At 42.3% G+C, this 26,714-nt stretch overlaps 1 protein-coding gene across 1 annotated transcript in view; it reads left to right on the top strand.

Annotated features, from left to right (window-relative positions):
- The first annotated feature begins 2,223 nt into the window (after nt 1-2,223).
- The window catches only part of CCBE1 (collagen and calcium binding EGF domains 1), a 96,112-nt gene continuing 71,621 nt past the window's right edge, over nt 2,224-26,714 (top strand). Inside the window, exons 1-2 of the mRNA XM_082783060.1 lie at nt 2,224-2,337; nt 2,437-2,517. Of these exons, the coding sequence (XP_082639186.1) occupies nt 2,237-2,337; nt 2,437-2,517 (182 nt within the window). The 5' untranslated portion in view covers nt 2,224-2,236. The remainder of the gene's footprint in view (nt 2,338-2,436; nt 2,518-26,714) is intronic.

Genomic DNA, 26,714 nt, shown 5'->3' with positions numbered 1-26,714 from the left:
ACAGGGTTACCAGTTGGGAAGCAGGGATGGAGGTGCCTGGTGCTGTTAACCTCTTTTCTATTTACTCTTGATCCCATTTAAATTCTTTCATATGTGAAAATCTAGGGCTTGCTTTCCAATGAGTTGAGTGCAGGATTAACTTCACCTGTAGGTTACCTTGTTTATATTAACAAGACTGTTTGCATGAGTTAAATGAAAGTGTATGTAAGCTGCTATAATATTTTTAATTAAAAAGATAGTACAGTGTGCTATACAATGCTACGTGTGTGGCAGGCATTAAAGCAAAAACAGAGAAAGGAGTTAAGCAATTCAGATAGTGAATCGATCTGCTTTGAATGCTAAAAATTTTGGAGAAACTCTTTGAAAATATGACTATCACAGGCCTATATAGCGAGCCTTTTAAAATCAGACTTCTTCCAAAGTCACGACACTTGGGCCAGGACTGGAAATCATCCAAAGGGTTTTGGTACTGTTCTCCTGTATGATTCAATTTTGTAAAGAATTAGAGCTTTTTGAGGGGACTGTAACTACTTCTGGAATGTGGTAAATTAAATTTTCTGTTATCTATAGCCAGAAATTACAGGGGTTACAGAAGTGTAAGCCTCTCTCCGTTTCAGACCTTGCCACTGGATACTTTCCAATTGGGGAGGGAGGGTAAAGAACATGATGGGGAGGCAGGTGTCTGATGGGGGCTTGAATGCAAGTACCCGGGTCCTGCTTTGCTCCTGTTATCTCAGAATTGGACAGGTTCTGGGAGAGATTCTGGGAGATCTGCATGAGAGACAGAGCACTTAGTCCTGTACAAAACACCTGCAGCTCTTGCAGGCTTCAAGACAGCAAATCCTGTCTTTGCTTACTCATTATTTGTATAAAGGAAAAGAAGGAAGGAACTATGAAAGAGTAAACATTTAAAATATCATATCAACAGCAACAACAAAGTCGGGGGTGGGGGGAAATCTGCCATACAGAGCTCCCTTGCTTAACTGAGCACAGACATAGAAAGAATATTCAGTGGCACTTACAGCAGATAAATGCCTTGTATTTGGCAGTTCACGGTGCATACAGCAGACCACAATGACAGCAGATGTTCCACAAGTCCAGGAGAATTTCTGAGAAACACCAGAGTTTTCCTAATAAGAGTCCATTAATTTATTGTTCTCTTCTGAGGACAATGTACCAACGGGATTAACAGCTTAACTGTAGCCAAATCATAGGTGGGGATCTGCATTATTATTATTAATAATAGTAGTAATAAACTATTTCAGCCTTCTTGTTAGAGACAGGGGAAATTGAGGCATGGAGAGGGTGAAGTGACTTGTTCAAATGCTCCCCGTGGCCCAACCAAAAATAGAAGGCAAGTGGCTCAAGTCCTCTTACACCCCTTTATTACTTCTGTGACCGCTTTGTACAGCAATTACAGTCTGTTACTTGCATGCGTCTGGCTTATAACAATAATATTAATATGTGAGTACATTCTGCCTGTTAGATGAGGCTATTTATCCTACAGGTGAAAGTGATAGGAAGGCTGACTCGCACACCCTTATTTCCCCATAGCCTTTCATATTTTTAGGTAGTTAGGTGCTGATGAAAGCCAATGCGTTGGCCAAAGACTTTGCAAAGGTGTCACTGTTTAGTGGTTTTTCTCCCCTGGTTCCCAGCGGTTTAACCACGAAAGCAGGATATGATACAACAGGCCAGAGGTGATGATGTGCTGTTTTATTGAAGTTTGTCGTTGCTCATCTCCTTTTTATGAATGGCAGGGAAGCAGCAGCTGTACACAGGGACTAACAGCCGTCGCAGCAGCGATGCTTTGAACCCCTCCGTACCTTCGGGAGACAGATTTCAGATAAAGCCCAATCTGGAAAGCATCACCGCCGGCGCACCGAGCTCTGCCACCCCCGGGACTGGGACCTTCCCCTTCCCATCACTTTCCCTCCCTGTATTTTGCCGCCCCCACCGCCCCACACCTTTCCCCGTGCTCCCCGCACCCGCGGGGCCGGGAAGGAGCAGGGGGTCGGTGCGACCCCCTCCCAGCGCATCTGCCGCGGCCCGGCCCCTCCTGGGGGCCACATCTGGAGGCACATCTGGGCGGGCGCGGCCCCTCCCCGCGGGCACATCTGGCGGCGGCGGGGGGCGGCCCAACGCCGGGGCGGGAGGAGCGGCGGTCGGCGCAGCCCCGCCGCCGGCCGGGGCGGGCAGAGCCGGCGAGGAGCGGAGGGGAGAGAGAGGCGGCCCGATGGGGCGGCCGGCCCGCAGCCTGGCCCCGCTCCGGCTGCTGCTGCTGCTGGCGCTGGGGCACGCCTGGACTTACCGGGAGGAGCCGCAGGACGGCGACAGGTGGGTGAAGTCCCCTCCTCGATGCCCTCCCTCTGCTCGTCGCCCTGCCGCCCGCCGCCGGGTCTTGTTTTTAATTTTTGTGCTCCTTTCTTCCTGCAGGGAGGTTTGCTCCGAGAATAAAATCGCCACCACCCGCTACCCCTGCCTGAAGCCCACGGGCGAGCTCACCACCTGCTTCAGGTGAGCGCGGAGCCGCGGGGGACACGCGTGGGAGCTCCCCCGGGGATGAGCGTGGGCGACACACGCGTGTCGGTGGCGAGCTGCTCTCCTCGCCCCTGCCCCAGCTCGGCATGCCCACCGCTGGGAAAACGGTGCCGTGGTCGTGTCCCTCTCACGTGTGGCATCCCCGAGGGGAAGGGGTTAGGAGCACGCTGCAAATGTCAGCGCAACGGCACCGCTGCGAGGGGGTCTGGGTGCCCTGTGCTGCCTGACAGAGGCTGATTCAGTCCCTGAGAGGGGCTTCCATCACTTGGATGGGTAGGTACATCCAGGAGGGTGGTGGAGCTGCATCGATTATGGGGTAATCGGTGAAATCAGCTGGGCTCATCCCAGCCGGAGGGACGTTTACATTAGGTATAGATGAATCAGCCCTTCAGAATGAGCCAGTGCTTCAGCAACCAGCTCTGGGGGAGACTTCATCAGAGGCCGCTCAAATTAAGTAAGTTGAATCCAGCCGTGTGTTTTCTATCTTTTTTTTTTTTTTTTTTTTTTTTTTAAACCGTGTATTTGAGAAACATCATCTGTTTTCAGAAGAATTTTAAAACCATTTTAATGATGATAAATGTCCCAGAACACTTGACAGTATAGATGTGCTTGTGGAGAAATATACACAAAGCATGAGCACACACGTATCCCTTTACTGATGTCCTCTGATTAGTCCCATCCACACAGACGAGACGTTTCATCTACGAAAGCTGCTTCTTCCAAGAGGTTGTGTTGTGGAGTTGACTGTGTGCTGCTTGTGCACGTGTGTGTGCGTGTGCCAGGGAGCCAAAAATGCGATAAGGTACACTGGTGCTTGTGAGAAGTGTTGCAGAGATCTTTCATTTCTTCCCAGAGTGTTTTATCTTTGGCATAAGTACCTGGGAGCTGTAGTTGCGTGGTGCAGCAGTGTTGTGCCTTGCCAATGCACCCGCCTGGGAAAGTGTTACAGCATTGCCTGGTTTTCAGCACCATTTATATCCTTACAGCCCTTCTTTCCTTGCCTCCCTCGTCTGCTTTCTCCCCGTCCTGTGAAGGTGAGGTAGAAGCCTCTTGTAAGCAGCTCTCCAGCACGTGGCCTTTTTTGGAGAGAGGCAGCACTTAGGTCTTGTAGGGAAGAAAAGTGCCTGGTTGAATCTCCAGTGTTTCTCTGATTCGGGAGCGTAACACTGGGGTGGACGAGGCTGTGCTGAGAGAGGGGGGAGCTGCTGAAGGAGAAAGCTGGAGCAGGAGCTGCAAAAGTAGAGTGCATGCATGGACGTCCTGCTGTCACATCCTCGCTGCTGTGTATCCCCAGATCCACCCCTGCAAAGCAGGTCTGCTTTCTGCGGAACTGAGGAGGACCTCGCAGGCTCCCCCGGCTGCTGTGGGTCACTGTGTGGAGAAAGCAGGATTCTGTCCTGCTGCCAGGTCCCGCTTGTAATGCCTTTCATCCTTGCTGAGGTTCTGCTGACCTTTGGGCTCTGCTTGTGCAGACCCTTTCCCGGCTCTCCCCCTGCATGCTCCCAAGCAGCATTCACCATCCCAAATCAGCACAGACAGTGAACAAGAGTTTGCAAACCCCTGTATTGTGCTTGAGGTTGTTGTGGTTCATGTTTTCAAAGTTTATCAATGTCTGGGAATACTAGGACTTGCCTTAAAAGAAAATATATTTTGATTTCCACACAGTGACATGTTTCCAGGGTCCAGCCCTTAGCATTGGGTGAGGAAGGCTCCGTCCCCATCACTGTCAGCTCCTTCATGAAGCAGGGAGCAGGGCAGCATCACCCAAATGAAAGCAGCAGAGCAGTTTTGCACAGTGGCTATTTTAATTTTAGATTAATTGATATTGGGAGGTTGGAGCTGATAGTGAGATGCCAGGAAATATGCAAGTGTTGACCAAGCCTGTGCTGTCCCAAGGTGGGTTTCATTTCACAGGACATCCAGGTACCTTAGGATTCAGTTCTGGCATCTGGGCATGAAAGTGGACAGTTAAAAAACTTTAGCTGGGACAGAAACTCAGCATTGGCTTTAGGAAACTTTCACCTCAGATTTCAGATTTTTGGTGCTCTAGTATTTATTCTTACAAATTTCATTTTTTGTTTTTCTACTCTGTTTTTCACCATCTCACAGTGATAATAGTTATACATCATACAGTAATTAAATTGTTAGAGAAAGTTTAAAGAGATACTTAATGTCAGCTATTTACAAATGGCATGCACATCTAATCTCTTTCTAGGTCAAAGTGTTTTTTCTGTGTAGAGATTAAACAGATTGACACAAACTTCAGTTCGTGTCATAACACACCAGGCATACAGCAGCATGCACTGCTACTGATGATCTGCTGTACAAGTAGTTAAGTAAAAAAGGAACACGTTTTAAGTCAGATGTCAAAATTCCTGAACAAATGTAGTTTTTGAAAGTATGAGTTCTTGACTCAACACAATTTTATAATTTTTTTTTCTCCTGTTGGAATTTTTCAAGAAAATCAGCATGTTTGCACAGCACTTCAATTAAAAAAACAAACAAACAAACAAACAAAAAAAAACTTTGTTTCATCATGAAAAAAAAAAAAATCTTGAAAATTTCTTTGACGAGATTTACTCATGAATACAAATGATCCAAATGCAGGGCCAAGTCAAAAGCAGGGCCAAGCACTGAGAATACGTTGGCATTTTTCCCTGTGGTCATAGCAACCTTGTACATAATTAGATGTATTTTTCCTTTTTGAATGTGTGCAGTCCGGCCCTTGGCTTGGGTTTATTTGTATTTTTTTTAGATGTTCTCTGTATTTATTTTCATAAGAGTACAGAGGAACAGATGCAAAAGGCAGTTGGAGAAGATAGACTTCTGAACAACTCTGCGGGCATGGTAAATGAGATGAATGGCGCTGCAGCTTTCTTCAGTACTTCCACGTGCTGTCACCTGCATGTGACAATTCATGTTGTGCATCCTACCTGTACTCCTCGCAACACAGAATCCCAAGTTCAGGAGTCTCATCAGTTTGTTAATTAGAGGTGCCTCCTCCTTAAGAACCAGCAAAGCCTGGTCACCCCGCTAACTGTCCTATAGTAGGAAACCTAAATATTACATTTGGAGAGAGCAGTGAGCATGTTTTGGAATGATAATACCGAGACTTAGCAGAAACATTTGCTGGTAGGAAGCTATTTGTCAGTCACCACTTGTAGGAAGACTGAAGCATGAAACAGATGGGACAATGAGAATATCTGTGTCACCAGACTATGTAAATTCCTTTGTATGCCAGACACTTAAATATTGCTGTAAATTTATGTGAAATAAATAGTTTTGCTCTTTTTCAGAAGTTGTGGATTAAAAAAAAGGACCAATTTAACAAAAGTGCTATGCAGATTGTGATAGTGCCCAGTACGCTTGGCTGGTCTTTGCCCTGAATCAGACAGGTGGAAATTTGAACCTGAATCGGCATATCTTGGAGGAACACTTCAGCTACTGCCTTCTTGGGCCAATAGAGGTGCTTTATCTTTTAGTAAGTTTAAACTGTTAGCTTAATCCCTGCTCAATTTGCATATCAAATTGACTAAACTGATTTACTTTTTAAGACATACAATTGGACTGGTGAAAAAATTTATCCATTTTGCTCTGCAGTCGTGATGAGCTCTCTCTATTTTGTGCATCTGTTGCTAAAAGTGAAGGATGCAGGTTCCCCAGGTTGCTGAGTATGATCCTGTTCTGCACATAGTGACTGAGGCCATCCTTCTGCAGGACCAGCAGGGAGTAGGAGGTTGTCAGTGGTTTAGAGTAAGCCTTTTTTTTAAACAGGATAGACATGTTTCTGTGAAAGCTGTCAGCTTCTTCACCTGATAATTAGTAGCTGAAAGTATTTTACAGAGGCCCTCCCTATGTTTCAGATTTTAAATTTTGCAGTGAAAGATAGTTCTATGCTTCATAACAAAACAGAAAAAAAAAATCAATCATACTGCAGAAGAGAATACATGTATTCTTATGCCCTACTTAATTCTGATACTAACCAGAGATCACATGCCTTGAAAAGCGTTTCTTTTTACTCTCTAGAATGCTGATATTGCTGGTGCAGCCTACTATTTTTATAGACTGTATCATTTTGCACATTCTTATAAGATAAAAGTAATTGCAAGTAAGTTGAGTGTAGCTGTTTCACAAAGAGCAGCACTTTCACTAATATGCCCTTGGGGACCGTATGCAATTCCTTGTTCCCAGATACTCGGTGAGCATGCTGCAGAGCTTCCCAACAGGAAAAAGAGAAATGCAGTATATGATTTTGAAGCTTTAAGCTGTAGTAAACAAGGATGACATTTTGTCATCTTATCTCCTTCCTTTCCTTTTTAGATGTTTCTTATTGCTGCTGTTGTTTCCTCTCTGAAGCTTTGCTGATCATTTTAGTTTTAATAGATTTGAAAGAGCCCTGATTAACTTTACAGTATAATATTGTAAACAATAAATTTGTCTGATTAGAGCACTGTGCTGCTTAGTCTCTGGTTATCTTTCAGGGTAGTGCACTCCATGGCAGAATTTTGCTGAAAATTTAAGAGCGGATAAGATTTTGAATTTTGTTTTTGTTTTAGAAAAGCAAACATACACAACAGCTGTAATTCCACAGCTGCCAAAAGAGTTTCCTTATGTTTCCATAAACTAAGAATTCTTCTTTCGCACGTAGTTCAGTGGTGAAGTGCCATGAGCCGCTAAGTCTGCACGTCACTCAGGGCAGCATCGCAGCATCTGAAACGTGCCAATGCATCCTGCTAGTGCTGCTGAGAGGAGCTGCAGCTGTGTTACTTGGGGGTTGGATTGAAAATGAGGAGTGTCAGAATTTATTTTATCAATCTGTTTGTCCTATGAAGCAGCCCATGATGTGCAGGTACAGAGCTTTGAGCTCTGTATCAGACCATCGTGATGAACCAAGCTGCTCGGCAGCTCTGCGATGTGGCACATCCTTGCCAGGTGTGCTGTGCTCTGCCTCACCTGTACTTGCTCTGGGCCAGCTGGCTAGCACGCTGTTTGGGAAGAGATGCAACAAGTACAAGTATTCTCTGAGGTCACAAGTTTTTGCTTTTTTATATATGTAAAACAGTCTTACTGTAAATTGCTATCAGATGTAGACTGGTGTTCATAGGAATAAATAAAATTCAGCTTTGGTACGTTGCTTCCTCGCAAAACAGCATATGCTACTATGATGGTAAGGCATCTGTCTCAGCTCCCCCATAATTTTTTTCTCACTGTTGCACAGAAAGTAGCAGGTTGAGGCATCACAGTTGTGAATGCAGTCAGTCTTTGGTTTGCTTTGATTCCCTTGTCTGCGAGTGCCAAGGAAAAAGGGCTGCTCTCAGGTACTAAGGAATGCTGTGAGTATCTGCTGGATAAGCGTAGCACCACGGATATACCCCTACCTGTGGGCTGTCCTAGGTCCTACAGCTAAAGATCTTTATTATTCCTGAATTTTTATGAGATTAGGAATGCTTTCACAGAATCACAGAATTGAAGGGGTTGAAAGGGACCTCGAAAGATCACCAAATCCAACCCCCCTGCCAAAGCAGATTCCTTAGAGCAGGCTGCCCAGGTAGGCGTCCAGACAGGCCTTAAATATCTCCAGAGAAGGAGACTCCACAACCTCCCTGGGCAGCCTGTTCTAGTGCTCCATCACAGCTCACCTGAGATGTCAGGTACGGGTGTCACTGGCTGGAGCAAAGCCTCGTGCAGTAAAACACAGTGGTGCTGTGGATTTACTGGGAGACGTCTCCTCAGCGCATTCAGCTCATTCCCAAATGAGGCAATATAATTAACGATCCTTCAGAACACTACCTAATTACTGAGAGTGGTGCCCTTAGGTAGATAGTGCTACAATTAAAGGATGAGGTCTGGCAGCTAGCTGCTCGTGTAGTCCGGAAGTTTTTCATGTTCACTTCAAAGCACTTTGGAGAGCTTTAAAACTGGCGAGCCAAGAGCTGTGTCTGAAGTGCCCTCCTTGGTGGTTCGATCGATAATGAAATCCAGGTGCATCGCATTATGGTTTGCATCCACGGAGTATAGGGTTAAACAAGAACCGACTTTCCTGGGCATGGCGTCTAGCACAGAGGCTCCAGACGAACAGAATTGTAGCCCCAGGGCCTCCCGTGGTTGATACAAAATATGTAATAAAAATCAGCCGCCAAAGGGAATATGACTTTTGTAATTATCCTGAGTATTGTATGCGCTCCCTAAGGTCAGGCTGCTTTGTCCTTACAGGCGTGATTGCAGCCACTCTTGCTAGCAGCAGGACGTAGTTAATACTGGTATTACTGCTCCCACTGAGGCAGAGACCCCTCGAGCTGGATCGTTCTGCACTGGTCATGGTCAGAAGAGATGAGGCAGAAGAGGGAGGGATGGGAGGAGAAAGATATGAAATAACAAGAAGAAGAAAGGGGGGGGGAAACAGGAACAGATAGAAAGAAAAATGGGTAAAGACACCAAAAAGATAAATTCTAGCTTGCTGGTAGCTTGTGCGACATGTATGTGTGAGATAGAAGGGAGGTAATCACTTCTCAAAGACGTATAATTTAAACACTTCCAGACTCCATCTGCTTAAGCAGAACCCAGACAAACAAAGCATCAGCTAAAAACAAACAAAACCACACTCACGCACCCTGGGGAAATGCCTGTTCTCCTGACTGGGCTTGGAGCTAAGCTACAGGAGCTGCTCCCTCATCCCTCAACTGCCTCTTCTCCTCTTTCTTTCCTTGGTTTAGGAAATCTCCATCCTCTCTTGTGGTGTGCAGGTCTGTGGGACAGCAGGAAGAGCACAATGCAGGCAGGTGCTTAAAGAAGTAGTTGGATGTGAAATATTTAAACTACACTCAGTGAAATAGATAAAGCTTTTTAGACATCCCAGATGAGAGAGAACAGCCCATATGCTGCTGGAAAAGTCACTGCCCCATAGGAGGAGCATTCAGGGGACAGTTTTTGGGGACTTTTAACAACGCCTGCCTGTTTTTGTGTCATTGCATGTTTGGGACAGCAGTTGCTGTGCAACCAGATCATGCAAAGCAGATGTGTGCAAGATACCTTACGTGGTGCGTACGGCTGATGTGCAGGGATATTTACCTGGGATGTATCTCATTTCAGATAGTGGTAGTTTGGGGAATATGTGATATATGTATTCTTAATTTCTTTCTTTCTTTTTGTTGATAATGTGCTGAATTATCCTATCCTTGAGTTTGTTCTTTTATTTTTCTCTCAGCCTTAGTGCCATGAGTCCTAAGATGACTTTTCTCTTGTGTGAATCATTGCTGAGTGTTCAGTATCGCTGCCACGCCAGCTGGAGCTGCTGGGGTCGGAGGGATTGCAGTGGGCTTGGTTTGTCATGGACAGAGAGAAGATCTGTGCTGGTACCCTTGGCTTGCATTGCTTATGTCTCCTACAGACCCCCATGTGTCACTACAGTGCTCCTGTCTTTAAAATTCAAACTTACTAAGAGGCAGAGACTTGAGCATCCAAGTAAACAGAGCTGACATTTGATTTAGAGTAAAAAACCTCCCCTCAAATTCTGACCGGATTTTTTTTTCTATTGCTCAGCTTCAGTTTTCAGACTGTTGTTGGCTTCTTTTGTAAACCAACAGTAGCAAATGTCATTCTGCTGGTATAGTTTGCCTTTTCTTTCATGTTCCAATTATATGCACAAACAATGGAGAGCTGAATCCATACAGTGCTGACTCAGTTTCTTTTTGGCTTAGGAAAAAAAAAAAAAAGCAATTCGTTTGGATCTCCTTGAGGGTTGCTCTGTTTAACAATTGAAGAGAAAAACAATTTCAGTTGCAGACAGTAGTCCTAGAGTTTAATTGCATTTGGAAAATCCTTCTTGCTTAAAGAGTGTTTTCCACCACGCTGTGTTGATTTTGTTGTTGATCCTGGTTCAAACAATGAGGTACGAGTCCATAAAACATTTAGCTTACACCCAACTATTGCAAGCACGTACTTCTGTGTGTTTTTGTTGTTGTTGATAAACTTAAGATCTAACCACATCCATTTTGATTGATAACCTGCACTGGAATTTAAATAAGGTGAAATGCACAGTGCCTATATTCAGTGTATTGATACAAGCAACCATTCAGCAGTAAGCACACATCAAACAGTTTTTCTTCCTTTCTTTTCAGATGGGCTGGGTGCTAAGGCAGTGCGTACACAAGAAAAAAATCAAAGCTATAATCTGAATATTTAAAGGGATTGTGCTTGGAGAATGAATAGGCTTATTATAAGACAAGGGTAAGTTAGAGTAGAGAGAGTTTGGAGAAGTAGAGGACAATATTCATCTGGGCTAGCAAGTGTATAAAGAACAAAAGTCTTTCTATGGAGAAACTGGTGTTGCATAGCTTCCAATATAAAACAGCAGTTGTCATGTTGGCTTGGTAGACTCATTACCCTCCCTCGAGGGGGCAAGTTGACAGCTAATTCTCTGTACCAAAATGCCAAAGTCCAAAAGTCAGATGGTGAAGCTTGCAAAATGACTGAAGGAGTACACAAACTATTACAATAATATTTTACGAGCAACGGGTAAATGCTGACAACTTAGAAATTTGTGAAAACACACACAAAAAAAGTATGCTCGGTATTATTTTTGTAAAAGAGCAAATTGGATGCATTATTTCATTGTAAATAACTTCCTGCCTGGAGCTCTGATGTCTCAGTGGAATGTTAATATCTTTATGATCACATTCAACACATTTAATATGTTGTAAATCTGACATCTTGCCTATTCAACAAGATGCTATTATCATACACAATTTTCATTGTGTTGTATATTATTATAGCTGCATCAAAAAGCAGTGTTGTTTCCTAAACATTGCTCTTTGGAATTCTGACAAAACCCTTAGCTTAAAGATTATTGCCTTTGAAAGCTGAAATGAGTTATAATTCAAACAAAAATAGCCAAAGGGAAAAATTATTTAATCTTTCTAAAAGCATCTGTAGGAAGAGAAAAAACGGGTGAAAATGGGGTTGAGGGTCTTTGGTAGATGTTAGTGGTTCAGAAGTGAAGGGTGAGAGAGAGACTTGAAGAACCAGGGGTCACTGGAGCTACTTTTGGTGAACTCTTGATCCAGCTGGGAATAGACAAATCCTTTTAACTGCAGCTTCCTAAGGCAAGAGCAAGGAACAGCAGCAGCCTTGCATGCTTGTAGTCTGGGCTGGTCTCTGTCCACTTGGGAATCCGTAGCATGACGATTTCAGTCATGGTGAGGCTGGTCGTCTACACAACAGCCCAGACAGTCTACGGGTAAGTGTTGTCTCAGATTGTGACTTCTGTGGTGCCTCAGATGTTGACTTGGTATATTACATAATATGCTGGTTTTATGGAAAATAGTATATTTGCTTAGGCAGATAGAGAAACGTTGTTGTTTTGACATATAATATATTTGGATAAAAAGCTCATTAGGCTTTGGTTGTTATTTTTACGTTCCTGAAGAAACTGTCTCCTCCACAGGATGTTTTACTCCCTGGAGTCTGTAAAATATAATAAAATAGTTTGGTTGGAAGAAACCTTCCAAGATCATTGAGTCACATTACCTGACCTCTTCAGGGCTAGCCAAATGTTTAAGCAGTTACTTGAGGGCATTGTTCAAACATCACTTGAACACTGACAGGCATGAGGCATCTACCACCTCTCTAGGAGGCCTGCTCCAGTGGTCGACCACCCAAGAAAGAAAAGAAAAATAAAAAAAGATTTTTTTTTTTTTAAAGAAAAATTTCCATGTATTTAGTGTGAACCTCCCTTGGTGCAGTTTTATGCTGTTCCTGCAAGTCCTGTTATCAGTTCCGGGGGAGGAGAGACTGGCACCAGCCTATCCACTTCTTAAAATGTGTATCTACAGAACAGTTGGTGAAACTCCTTTAAATCTCAAAATTGAGAAATGAAGGGGCTTATAGAAAATGTTGGTTTTTATTTTCTGGAATTTTCACAGAAAATTTCTCGCTTTAAGCTTTTCCACTTTTAAAATAACCACATGCCACTTTGTGCTTTTTTAATAACGGAGAATGTGGGATATGTTTTTATTCTACCTTGTCCTACTTGCCTTCCAGCTTCAGTAACAGAAAAAGAGAAGTTATTAAAATGTTACTCCTGAATGTGTTTCCCTGGTCCCGCTCACCCTTCAGTTTCCCCCATTCCTTTCTCCCAGACCAAAGCTATTAAGGCAGGGATGAGAGAGCAAAGAGAGGACAACCTGACCCTTCCAAGATTTCAGACCATTTCAGTCTATCAGTCTTGTAAGAGTCTGCTTCAGGAGTTCAGGTTCAGCCAGCATTCACTGTATACAATTAGTGGGGAGAGAGGGGAAGAGTTATCCTTTAGACCAAATTAACATGTCCTCTTTCCTCTTATTTTTGAAACTTCTTGTAGAGAAGCAAGAGTTTCATTGGTACAGCTTTAGTGAAGAGTTTTTTTCACAAAAGTTGTGTTTTGTTTGTTTGTTTGTTTGTTTTTTCCTGTTTATACAGAACTGCACTCCTGGCCACTCTTGTAGGTTCAAAATAGATTCAATGTGCATTCAAACCTTCTCCTTGCATCTGATCTTGAATCAGCTTCTTTTCCCGCAGAAAAGTTTCAAGCTGGCCCAGGATCTCATGAAATCTACTTGGCATTCATGAATACATGTAAAATGTATTTGCAGGGCTAGTCACTTCTCGATTATTCTTGGAAGCCAAACCTGTGTCAATGGATCCCTCTTTTGGTCCCCTGAGTGGGTACTAACAGTGCTGTATGAACAGTATTGCAGGGGGTTGCATATACATAGCTCTACAGACTTCACTGGGCTCATGCCAGATAGCATCAGTTTTGGAATTCCACTTCATAATTCTTGTTACCATTCCATGAAAAGAGAACAAAAAGTTGTTAAAGCAAATCAAATGCATCTCACCAGAGAAGCAAGTCTTCTGCTTGACTTTCCAAGCTGAGTTTATTGGACGGGTTCTTGTTTGTGCTGTTTCTTGTCCTCACACTGACCCGCTGTTGAGTAGCGGTTTTGCTGAACGTGCCTGGAAGGGGCCTTTTCCACACCCCTCCAGATTTACATCAGTGGAAGGCAGTGTGGCCCTGGGAGGCAAGGTTTTTTAACCTTAGGATGGTCTTGCCAGCAGCTGAGCTATACTCCTGGATCCTGGGCTACGTTTCCATGCTCTTCAATGAGCCACGTCATGCCAAAGTCTGCCTTCAGTTGTCCACTAAGCTTTACTCTGCGGTTTCAGTGTTGGCTATTTCTCCAGCTATAAAATGAAGGAAAAAAACTAATTTATGTGTTGCAGGAAAAAAAAAAAAAAAAAAAAAACACTTGGTAATTTACCCCTAAGATGTAGCGTTCCTGGTACAGCAAAGAAGGTCACTGTAAACTGAATCTTCAAATAACTCTCTGGTCTTTGTTTGCTTAGGATGATTTTGTCATTCCAGTTCAACAAAATGCTACTGTTTGAGATAAGAAAGAAAAAAAAAAGTCCCTTTTAAGTGTATTTTTTCATATCCACTGAGAGACAAATTAGATTTTTGTGATGTTTTCTTATGTTGCAAAAATATCCCGAGTATTTCCACAGTGGGAATAAGTTAATGGTACATCACTGGAACATCTCCAGCGAAAATAGCTGTGGCGGAGTGAAAAGAGCAGGAGAAAACAAGTAGTCAGTAGCAGGATGGCTAACTTACACATATATTTATTTACACATTCTAGTTTGCAAATATGGTCTGCTGGATATTTTTGAGTACCGGGGCAAAGAGACTTCAAACATTTCCATTGACCTTAGAGCCATTACAGTTATAAATTGTTCCAATGAAAAGAAAAGTGTTCCAAGGAATTTTCCTAAAGGAATTGACAAAGAGTTAATGCAGGACAAATATATCTTCAGGACAGAAATAGAGAGGAAGTTTTCCTGTGTTCAGATCCTCCTAATTGCATCTTAGCACTGAAGACCCTGGCTACATTCCACATTGTCCAGTTGGTGCTTTGCTTTGTAGTACTTATTTTTTAGAAGAATGAATCAAAATAAACATAGTAATCCTTTCATTAAATGCCATCTTGACCTTTGTTCTTGGAAATATGATGGCCAAGAAGATGAAAAATTACAGAAAATTGAATCTGTTTCAAAAGATTCAATATCCTGTCTGTTACAATGGGATGCATGTGAAAAAAAAAAAAATAAAAAATGCTGCAAAGCAGGGTCAAACAGCTGGAAAAGCCCGTGTAGTGTCTCTCTCTGGAGACACAGGATTTGTGTTTGTGGGACATGCTGAAGAACACAAGTTTCAGGAACGGTCCTAATCAAATGTTTCCAACCCTGTGTTGCCTTCTTAACTAAACAGGGCTGCTGTGGGGAAGACCTGGACCATGAATGCTCTTAAATAATCCCAAGCTGCCTGTTAATTATGACAGACAGAATCAGAGATTTCTAATATTTGAGTCTTGAACAAACAGGCAAGTGTCAAATGAGTTCTCTGCAGCTGGATCTCAATAACTAAAGGAAAAGCCATTGTAGTGTCTGTTTATGAGGAAGGCTTCTTTGGAGGAGCAGGTTCTTGATAAATACAGAATTAGATGCTATATTCTGTTAGAAACTATTTTGTTGTTGTTGTTTAAAAAATGTCTAAACTGAAGGCATTAAATAATTTCAAGTTCATCCTTATTACTGAAGACAAAATAAAGTTAATTTTCTTTGAGGATGCATTTGTACCTTTTACACTATAACTGGAAGGCATTCAGATCTCCCTGAAACCTTTTGTGATATCTTTATGAAGTGTTGGCCTCTTGGAGAGAATGACTTCTTTGGCACCTGTTGTTCCTGAAGCATGAGTCTTACAATTAAATGCATTTTTTTTCCTGATTTTTAATTATTGTTACTATTGCTTGGTAGCAACTGTAAAAACAACAAGACACATAAAGGACAGTAGCTTATTTGCTAGGCTAAATCAGACTAAATGCATTATCTTTAAAAAACTTAGAGGGACACAGAAAGCTACTGGTTTTTGTTTGTATCATTTATAGCAAACCTTTATTTCTTTAGTTTTCAAAATCATTTTTTAAATGTATTTCTTAATAAAGTAAATTTTTCACAATGTACTGTTCTGTTAAATGCTCTGAGGTAGTTCATAGGCTACAGCTGGATGGTCAGTCACTCCCTTTGTAAGGTGTTTAGAGTACTAGCCATAGAACCCTTTGTTTTTCATTTTACAGCATGTAGCTGAAAGTCATAACAAAAGAAAATTTTGAATAAGCTTAGAATAACAACTGCTAAAAAGTTAAAAATATCCTAACAATGCCTTATATATCTATAATGGTAAAGCATGGATTCGCTGGGAAGACAGTTGGGTTGAGATATGACAGTACATACACACAAGTGCTAAACAAATCAGTCTTATCCAAGACAGCAAGAATGCTTCTTGTTTGTTTTCTACTGCCTGTGAAAAGACAAGTTAGCCAGGATCAAAATCTGTTTTGCAGCACCCGTGCAGATTGGATGTAGCTCCATTGTCTTTGGTTGAGCTTCTCCAGATTTATGTTGCTTTAAATAATGGTGAAAATGGGATTTAGCCTGGTATTCATCTTTTGTGCAGTGGCTCCCAGTTCCCTTCAGGATGAAGTAATATGATTGTGTTTTACAAGGAATTGTCTAACTCAGCAGTTGTTGCATATGAACAATTAGGTTCTGGTTTTTTAGCACTTTTCCGTCTCACCATAGATTTTTGTTTAATTTTTGGTCGTGAGTAACATATTGTTATTGTTTTTAACAAAAAACAGCTAGATTCTCACATAACTTGTTTGAATAGTCAGCAGTTCTGGGCTGCTTATAAATAAATATAAGATGTGCAATTTTATAAAATCTTGGAAATCCACAGTGGACTGTTGTGTCTTCACTGGAAACTGCAAGCAGCCCTTCATATTTATAGCCCTGTGTCTTCAAGATCTGGAATGGATGTATGAAGGATAGGGCCCTATGGAATATAGGACTGGTAAGGATTGAGTAATTCCCATATGTGGTAGCACTGTGTAACTTACATGAGAAAAAAAAATCACAAATCTCATTTTAGAATATGGTCAAGACTTTGACAAGCCAGCTAGGCTGATCCTCTATATTCCCTCACCTTCAGGTCAGCCTCTCTGTTATTCTGCATCCTCCTTCATTTATCAACATCCTCAAACTATTGAGACCAGAGAAGATGCTTAAATTTAGAGTCATGTATGCTATTTCCAAACATGAAGACAGAGCCTGCACTTCCTTTTCCCTTATTAGTTATCAAAGCATCTCACCAGTAGTTTTGACCAAGGGTCCGCATTTTTCCTTCCTAGATGTGTGACTTTAGCCCTCACACATTTGTGTACAGACGACTGCAAAGTTGCCTTGAAGATTTTCTTCATTTGCTTGCAAGTATTTTAACTTTGTTAAATAGGGCTGCAAGTTAAGTGTAGAGGTGGGAAAAACTTCATCCTGATCAGGAGACTGGAGAGCACGTCTAGGTCTGTCAAAGCAGGAATTGGATATGTCCAGAGGGGAGAAGCAGCCATCAGCAGTATCCCATGGCAAGCTCACGCTGTTCTCCCTGTAGACCTTCACACTGTGTCGTGTGACGTGACGCAATCTGATCAGCCTAGAGAGAAAAGCGGGGAGATGGGTCTGATTGCATATGTAAAGATGCATAGATTTTTTTTTTTTTTTGAAATATTCTGCCAGGAAATGTAGCAGCTGGTAAAGGGCTATGGAAACCCCAGCCATACAGGATTAGTTTTCACACCGGGACAAGCAGAGTTGGAAGTGCAGAGGTGCAGAATGAGTCTTCCTGAAATATCCGAACTGCCAGAGCATGGTGGTGAAGAGCCTACACAGCCCATTAACTGGAATAAATAAGGGAAAAGCTATGTCACTGAAATCTCTGGATTTTTTCCTAGAATTTAGAAAGAAACCGAGGTGAGCTTTCCCCTGAGGAATCAAGCACCATAAGGAGGTGCTGAGAAATGCCCCCTTTTTCCATCATTTGAGAAAAGCCAAAGGGGAGTGCAAAAACCCTCTGCTTTAGAAATGTCACCTCAGTCAGACTTTCTCCAGTATTTCCCAGCAGGAATAGATGCAGTCACTGGAATGTTTCTGCTTTTCTAACACTCTTGCTTGGTGGATCATTGCCTTTGGTACTTAGATGTTTAGGAATGAGAGAAAATAAACAGTGGTCAAAACTTGGCAGGAATTGATCTCCGGCAGGGATTATCAAAACCCTTTGTTGTTCCGTGTATTATTTAAAGAGGTAAGGCAGATCTGTCTGGAACAGTGGGATTAATGGGGCAATTCTCTCTGTCAGGAGATGACGCTGGAAGTGAGAGGCTCATCAGCTGGCAAAGGTCTGGCTATGGGAAAAACAGGAACTGGAAATGAGACAGGCAAGAGTGGTGCTGCAGTGTGTCCAAGGAAACATTACTACTACTGTGCAAATCTGTGGTGAGACCTCAACTGGAACAGCCTGGTCGTTTGCTTTCAAAAATGAGGAGTGACCTGGGACCAGTGAGGAGGAGGGCTGCCAAGGTTTACAGGGCATGGAGAACCTATCTGATGGGAAGAGGGAAGTGGTTCCTAGGTGGAAAGAAGTGGTGTCCCTTGTGGAAAGGTATGAGTCAGTCCTACTTAGAAGTTGTACAGCTATTTTCCTGATATGAAGTACCAAGCTTTAGGACATTGGTCTCAAAAGATGGATTGTAATGTGGAAATACGGCTTCTGGATTTGGAACTGATTTGCTCTGGGATGTCTGGGCATTGTCATGGGTTCTTGCAAGCATCAGTATGTAAGCACCTACCTTGGAGAAGTTCTCTTCCCTACTGCATAGGTCAGATTCTTCCTAGCTTGCAGAAATGTGTGCAGAGTAATTTTCTTCCTTGTGTGCGCTACACATCTAGGTGTCTAGTTGGCTAAGTTGATTCCTAGCTCACGTGGGCAGCACTAGTGCCACCCTCATCTCAAACAAGCCAGCCATCCCCAGGCTGTGGTTGTGCTTATGAGGTACCTGGAAGTATTTGGGGTTGTGACAATCAGGCTGTTAAAGACACCAGCTCTATGCCTTGCCCTAGTGCATGTGATTTTATGGCTGAGTTCTGCAGGCTTGAAATCATCAGTCTCACAAATCATGGCCTGGTGCCTCAGTATCGGGTGCTTCTTCCTCTCTGGTGCTCTGGCTGGGCTTTCAGCTTTGTTATTGAAAGCGGTGAACGTGGGAAATCTTATCTCTTGTCTGAATGACTTCCATGGCTGTGCTCAACATCCTGTGATGGTGCCGTCTCTTTTTGATTGTCCCCCACGTCATTGTTAACATGGAACAAATACCCTGGAAACAAACAAAACAAGGAAATATAGAAAATATTTGCCATTAAGCAGAATTGTGTTTAAATGGAAGGTTTTCTCAAGGAACGTATCCTAAGGAACATATCCCAAGGAACATATCTCAAGGAACATATTTTCTCAAGGAACATATTCATACAAGCTTGGAGCAGAGCATGCTTTGTCTGGCCCTCAGTGTTGACTTTTCCTTCTGAATCCTAGTAGGATAATTTTTATTTATTTATTTATTTAATGTTAGAGTCTCTTACATGTACCTAAATCATGGTAAGTCTTTTGTACAGCATGATCTAAAAGCTGAAAGAGAATTACAGCCCTGATGTTACCAGTGTGCAGGAATTCTTGAAATAATAGATTTTTAATGGTATTTTATTGCATTCTTTTTTGAGAGTGGACAGAGATGTTTGAGTGTGTTTTTCTCAGTACCTGATCCACAGATCTGAGCATCAATCTTATAGTATCTCCAGGGATACAATTGTGAGGAATAGCCCATGGTGTTGTTCAAAGAACAGAAAGTTTGTTCTTTATTAAGTTGTTCAAAGTGGCAGTTCTGGGATTAGATGGCTCGAGACACATATAAAAAAGAGAAGATTTTGTCTGCATGCTTCCTGCTCAAATCCAGTCTAGAGGCTGATGGTTTACAGGTTGGGATACTTTGGCTTTGTTTTCTTTTATTAGGAGGGTGAAGAGTTGGGTTGTCTTGTTCTGTGAGTTTAGGTGACTTTCACAGATGCTTGTTTCTGAATAGTAACAGGGCAAGGAGCTGACCTGGAGATTGACTCTCCAGTGACCCTTAAAGCTGGAATAACTGAGAAAACAGCAGTTATACCAATAAAAGGTTCAAATGAGCTGAGGGCTGAGGAAAGGGAGATTGTTGCTTATAGGAAGAGCTGAACCAATGCCAGCAGAAAGCTGATACAGGAGCAACATGAGTGATATCATCTCCCGAACAGACGTGACTCTGTTCCAGAGGCTGCAAGGTCAGACCCGGGGTTTGCATAGGAGCGCACGAAGACAAAATACATCCTTTCTATACTACTGTAAACAGGGATCCTGAAAGGACAATTAGCACTATGACAAGGAGGTCTCTTCTTGGTGGAACTTCTCCATGTATTTCTCAGCCAGGAAGAATAAGAGTCTTTGGGGGAAAAAAAAAAAAAAAAAACTTGCAGCAAGTTTGAAATGATTCAATGGCCAGAGAGAGAGGCTATGACTGTACTTTCCACTGTGTGTAGAAATTGCTCAATTGTGATGACTTTTACTCTGAGTAGGACCTTACTATACAATGAGGATTTACAGGATGAAGTCAAGGCAGACATGTCCCTGCCACTCACTTAACTGCCAGCCCAAATTTTATAGTTGCTTTCTCCTGACCTTCTATATTTAAGGGTCATTATATAAAATATCAGAAGTTTGGAGTAAGATTCCACCTTCTTTTTTTTTTTTTTTTTTTTTTTTTTGAAGTCCTTGGGACATGAATGAAGGACAGCTCAATTGTGAGTCACCAGACTCACAGTGGCAGATCATCCCCAAAGGCATTCTGATCACTTGACAGAGAGAAGTCCAAGCTTGCCAAATATTTGAGTTACTGACACATTTAGTGCTAGATATGGTCACTAACAGCTCTTTAGAAATAGCCACCCACAGGAGTTGGTGAGTGGTAACTAACTGTGAGGAGGGCTCAGAGGTACTGACAGATAATTTTAGAGTAACGCAGTCACATGGATACTTGGCCATGTGCTGCATGGGGACTGCTCTGTAATTTTTTTATATATAAACAAATAGAATGAAAAATATACAAGCAAAAAGTACCAATGACTTTTTCCAGATCCTCGTGGAACTGGTAAGTGAAATGTAATACTCTGCGTCAATTTTACAACCTGACAAATGTAGTGCTTGAAAGTAAAATGAGCTAGATCAAACATTTGACACTGTACCAGAAGACATCCTTGCCTCCAGATTGGAAAGATGATACTCTGGGTAAGGAATTGGCTGGATGGTCGGACTGAAATAGTAGCAGTCAATGGCTTGATGTCCAAGTGGAAACCGGTGATGAATGGTGTTCCTCAGGGACACTCAGAGCAGGTACTGGGACCAGAGCTGTTTAACATGTTTGTCCGTGACATGGACAGTGGGATCAAGTGCACCCTCAGAATGTTTGCCAATGCCACCAAGCTGAGTGGTGGTGTTGGCACACTGGAGGGAAGGGGCCATCCAGAGGGACCTGGGCTGGTGAGAACCTCGTGAGGTTCAACAAGGCCAAGGGCAAGGTTTTGCACTTGGGTCAGGGCAATCCTAAGCACAAATACAGGCTGGAAGGAGAATGCATTGAGAGCAGATCCAAGAAAAAGGACTTGGGGGTGTTGGTTGATGAGAAGCTGGGCATAAGCTGCCAATGTGCACTTGCAGCCCAGCAAGCCAGCCGTGTCCTGGGCTGTGCCAACACAGTGTGGGCAGCAGGGCAGGGAAGAGATTGTCCCCCTCTGCTCTGCTCTCGTGAGACCCCACCTGTAGCCCTGCACCCAGCTCTGGGGCCCCCAGCACAAGAAGGACACGGAGCTGTTGGAGCAGATCCAGAGGCCATGAGGATGCCCAGAGGGCTGGAGCACCTCTGCTGTGGGGACAGGCTGAGGGAGCTGGGGATGTTCAGCCTGGAGGAGAGAAGGGTCTGGGGACACCTTACAGTGGCCTGCCTGTGCCTAAAGGGGGCTACAGGACAGCTGGGGAGGGACTCTTTGTTGGGGTGGGGTGATAGGACAAGGGAGAATGGCTTTAAACTATAAGAAGGGGGATTTAGATTAGGTATTTGTAAGAAATTCTTTACTGTGAGGGGTGGTGAGGCCCTGTCCCAGGCTGCCCAGAGGAGCTGTGGCTGCCCCATCCCTGGCAGTGCTCAAGGCCAGGCTGCATGGGGCTTTGGGCAGCCTGGGCTGGTGGGAGGTGTCCCTGCCCATGGCAGGGGGTTGGAATTAGATGGTCTTTAAGGTCCATTCCAACTCAAACCATTCTGGGATTCTGTGATTTTAAAGGAAGGTAAACTAGTGAACTTTATCTTTTGCAGATTTTTTTTTGGTCTGCATGCTTATTTTTCCAAAAAGCGAGGATGCTGACATGATGAAGTTACTTTCTGTGTGTCATTGTGTTCCGAACTGTGATGCTGGACTAAATCCAATCCCATGCCTAAGCTCTGTGCTGTAAATGCCTGAGCTGCAGTAGGGCTACCTCACAGCTTGTGGGAATGCAAGTCAGCAGCAGATGATGTGCTCGGTACCACCAGGGAGACAGGCCACCTTTTCAGATGGATCAAGTGGCCCAAAAATCTTTCCAAGGTTGCATCCTATCTGACCCTCCAATCTTCCCCTTTCCCCTGCCTTCTTTTCCCCACCTTCCATTCTGTTTCCCAATACAAAAGGAAATACTCATATTCCATTTATGAATATGACACGTACCAAAGAAAGTTAGAAATAAACCAAATCTCTTTGTTATAATTATTTGTTATAGGTTAAGAGCAGTTATTGTGTCTTCGGGATCTGAAAACATAGTTCCAGTCCTAAAGCCAATAACAAAACCTCATGCTGTTATTTTGGCTCAGATCTCCAGAGTGGGGGGGTACAATCTAGCAAAAAATGGGTGGAGATCTCAAGAAACATTAACTTCTTCAGAAAAGTCTGAATTAACCGATATGATGGGAAAGATTGTAAGAACACGAATTGTCTCAAATCTCTTGAGAGGTATCAGAAGTAGGGTGTTTACAGGCTATATATGATCTCTCATATCTGTCAACTGAAATGAGAAATCCAAATGTAAGATGAATATTGGGAAGCATATGACATAGAATATGACATTCCTTGATAACCATAATTTACACGGGTTACAGGGAAGTGTGAAATGGTATTTTAAGCTGTGACAGCTATAAGCTTGCTGTCATTTTTAAGAAAAGGAGGAAAAAGTCATAATTTTATTGTGCTTTAGGCTGTTCCACTTGTTTTTAATGTGGTCTCAGTGCACATTGTTAAATGGCATCAGCACAGTAAACCTGTGCTCTAAGTAGACACTAGGTGCATTTTAGTAAATTCCCAATGACTGCAGGATTTGGGGAAGGGAGAGGAGAGAGATCACTCTATTGCTAATTGGTTTAAATGAAATAAAAATAAGCTTGTTTGTTCTTTCCATAGATCTAGATGAGTTTTTACCAGCTCATAGGCTAGTCCATGTGAAAGACTTCTAGATGCTCCTATGGCATTCATTCATTTGTTGGGTGGTGGTTGTTTGTTTGTTTGTTTTGCCCAAAACTCAGCTGATGTTTTTAATTTCTTTTTTATTATATTTGAGAGGCCTTTTTCACAATAAATGTCATCCAGCTGTCAGAGGGGGTGCCGTTGATGTGGATGGATGGATGGATGTTGGTTCACGTGAAGGGAGTGTGGGCTGTTGCACTGCAGACCCAGCAAACTTTCAGTTTTCTGCCTCAGTACTGATGCTGTTTCCTTTAAAATTGTCAGAAAAAAAAATCCATATTGTTGACTTATATTTGACTGACTTATTTGGTTAACCTTGACAATATTTATCAGCCCAGTAGTAAGATTTATGAGTCATTGATTGAAAAGACTGGGTTGTTTTTTTTTGGTTGTTACCTTTGTAATAAGCACATTTTGAAGCCAATGTCCTTGGACTTAGAGTGTATCAAGATAGCGAGTTAGGAATGGGCTACTTTCTGCTATGAAACTAAGCTGTAAAACCTGGAATGAACAAACAAGCAAAATAAAAACCACCATCAAATCAAGTCTTCATTGTGCCGAGGGAAGGTTTACTAAGGGTCACTAAATAAGTAATTAAGATCCTTGTTTCAGGGGCTGCAAGTCCTATAAGAACGACACTGTGAACACAATAACTTGTAGTTTGGGGACAACTGTCCTGAACCTCCTTAAATACATGTATAAGCCCTAGCCTAGGTGTGAAGAGCCCCCTCTTTGCCCCCAAAGGCTTTTGTAGCTTCACAGTGTGTGGGCAGTGATGGGGACTGGATGGGTCTCAATATTTTTCTTTCTTAAGCAACATGCCTAGACCGTATCTGTGCTTTAAAAACTACTGTGCCTGGTAACAGCAGCCAACTCCTACTATAATATCAGTGTCTCTCATCAGCTGGCGTTAAAACTTATTGGGTGGGGAAGAAATGGGTAGGAGGTTATGCTAAGCGCCCGCAAACTTCAACAGTGATTTGTTTTGAGGAACAAAGCGATATTTACTGTGGGATAAAAACTTAAACTGCTTGCATATTTACTGACATTTTGCCAGTGGTGTTTTAATGCTCAGACCACACAAGGAAAATGGTTTTCCAGGACATATTGCCTGCCTATAGAGAGACTTTGAGACTATGACCTAATGTTTATAATTGTAAGTTATTGAGAGTCAATCAAAAATGCAAAATTCCCAAGTGACTACATTTATCACTTGTGTGATTAGCATGCTTGTGGAGTATAAACATCTAAACAAAACCAAATGGTTGATGTAGTTCATCAAGGGAAAGAAAATTTAAAATATGCCAGATATTATTGACACAGTAAGCAATGCATGATTTCTAGCTGTATATAGAGAGGATGATGGAAGATTTTTTTTTTAAAGAGCTTTTAATCCTCATTTAAATTTGCTTGTGCCCATAAATATCTGGGGAAATACAGTTTACTTGGAAAGTTATAGGAATATTAGTAGCATCACTGTATCCAGTGAGATTTTACACACCAGATAGGAAAACTTGCCTTGTGGAGTACTCCAGAGAAAGTATGGTTTTGGCAAAATGCTCCTAAGACAAGCTTTACTTTTAACATACATATGTAAAATATACTACTATACCTATAAATATAATCTTTATAATGCATATAATAAACTCTGCATATGTATATATGAAGATATAAGTATTAAAATACATACATAAAAATAAATTCTCTTATCCTTCCCTAAAGCGCCATTTTAGAACACTGCATTTGTGTGCATGCAGCAACAGTTTCTCTAGGTGAAATTACAGTTTGAAGTCTACAGCATCTCGAATACTGTTTTTTTAATCAGATTTCAGTGTATATAGTTGAAATCATCATACCTTGAATGACAGAAGAACAGATAAGTTTGGAAAATCCTGGGAGACCTGCTTTGTTGTAGATGAAAGTGATTTCTGCATGCTAGTTGTATCTTACTTTTACATCTTTGTTGGCTCGAGAGAGAACATTCAATTAATTTTTTTTTTTTTTGAGCTTCCTTTCAGAAGGATTTATTATTTTTAGGTTTTGGCTAAGGTTAACATTAAGGAGTTTTCCCAGCTTACTCCATTTCAGTGTGCCTGAGTCCTGGAGAAAGTATCTGGGAAAAGAGAGGAGAAACTAAAAGTGTAATTGTGACTGAAAATTTCAGATATCAAGGAACATGAAAGTTATGTTGACTTTGTAACCAGTTTTGCTTTGTACTGTTTTATCCCCTCTTGATTGCATACTATTTTTAAGGCATGACAACATCAATTTATTATTATTATTTTTTTTTATATATATATAATGAGGGAAATTGTAATGTGTTCTTCTTTTAAAGATCTCATCTGCAAAACAGTACTTAGAAAGTTGGCTTATTGATGGTAACCACTGCCAAAGTTATTATCCCTCCTGCTATAAGATGTTAAAGTTTCATGAGTGGTGTCTCACCTCTAATGCTGCCTTCACTCATTCGTGTGTAAATCCTGCTGACCCAAAAACTGCAAAGATGTCCATGAGGCCTTATCTGGAGACTTGGGCTGGAAGGTGCTTATACAGGGGGCAGCTTCGAGGCAGATTTATGCAGCTTTCTGCTTGCGTGCAGATGGAGCTAGCTGAGGGGTTAGGAACGCTGTTTTTATTGGGTTTGTTCTGTTTTTTCTTTTGGCTGACTTTGCTCGTCTTCGTTCACTCAGCCCCCAGAGTGCACTGTGGTTGGGACCTTGCACTTAATTCATGTCAGGAGTTTCAGTAAACACTTAGTAAATAATAGATTGCACACTTAAAAAATATATTATTTGGGATGCATATTTTAACAGCTTTAACACCTGTATTGTTGGCAGTTTTTAGTGATGCTGAGTGTCAGTGACTCAGCTGAAACCCATGCTCTGTCCATATCCGTTCTGGAGACACAAATCGTGTGGATGGAGATGGTCCCGGTGTGATCTGGAGCTTGCAGACCTCAGGAGCCTTTTCCATCCACTCTCTTCATCAGGCACCGGATCTGCCTGTTGGCACCACTTACATTTTGGATGATTTTTTTCCTAACTCTGTGGGTAATCCAGAGTCAAACACCTTGCCTGCTGAATTGGACAGCCCTGGCCAGTGGTGATTTCAGCTTTCTGCTCAGGCAGCCCCGGCCCTGCTGCTTATACCCACCTTCTGTGATGAGAGCCACCCTGCCTCTCCCAGCCGTGACTCATGTCTTCCCTCGTGGCTTACGGTTTGTGCTTCAAACCAGCCAGACATTTATTTCTTGTAAATGGTCTGTAGCGTCGTGAGAGTGGCTTGGCTCGTCCGCTGCAGCTTTTGAAATCCTAATGACCATTTAATCAAGTAAATGTGAGATAAACTGTGAGCGAGAGGCGGTTGAATGTTTCCGCTTGCATTTAGTGGCATCATGGTCTTCAAACAATAGGTATCCTAAAGCATTAAAACATCCCACTTGTTAATAGCATTGAGCCTTTTTTACAGTCTATGTGTATATCCACATTTTAGTTCAAATTAACAAGTTGGGAAAGCCACAAAAATCCATCTACGCTGTCTTTCATTCCACAGCTTAATGAGACTTCTGCCTCTTTTTTAGGAAACCTACATGGCTTGCATATGTGTGATAGCCAACTTATTCT

The sequence above is a fragment of the Aythya marila genome, assembly GCF_965140915.1.
Source record: "Aythya marila genome assembly, chromosome: Z".
Classification (NCBI taxonomy): Eukaryota; Metazoa; Chordata; class Aves; order Anseriformes; family Anatidae; genus Aythya; species Aythya marila.
This window is presented reverse-complemented; position numbering and strand designations above follow the sequence as displayed.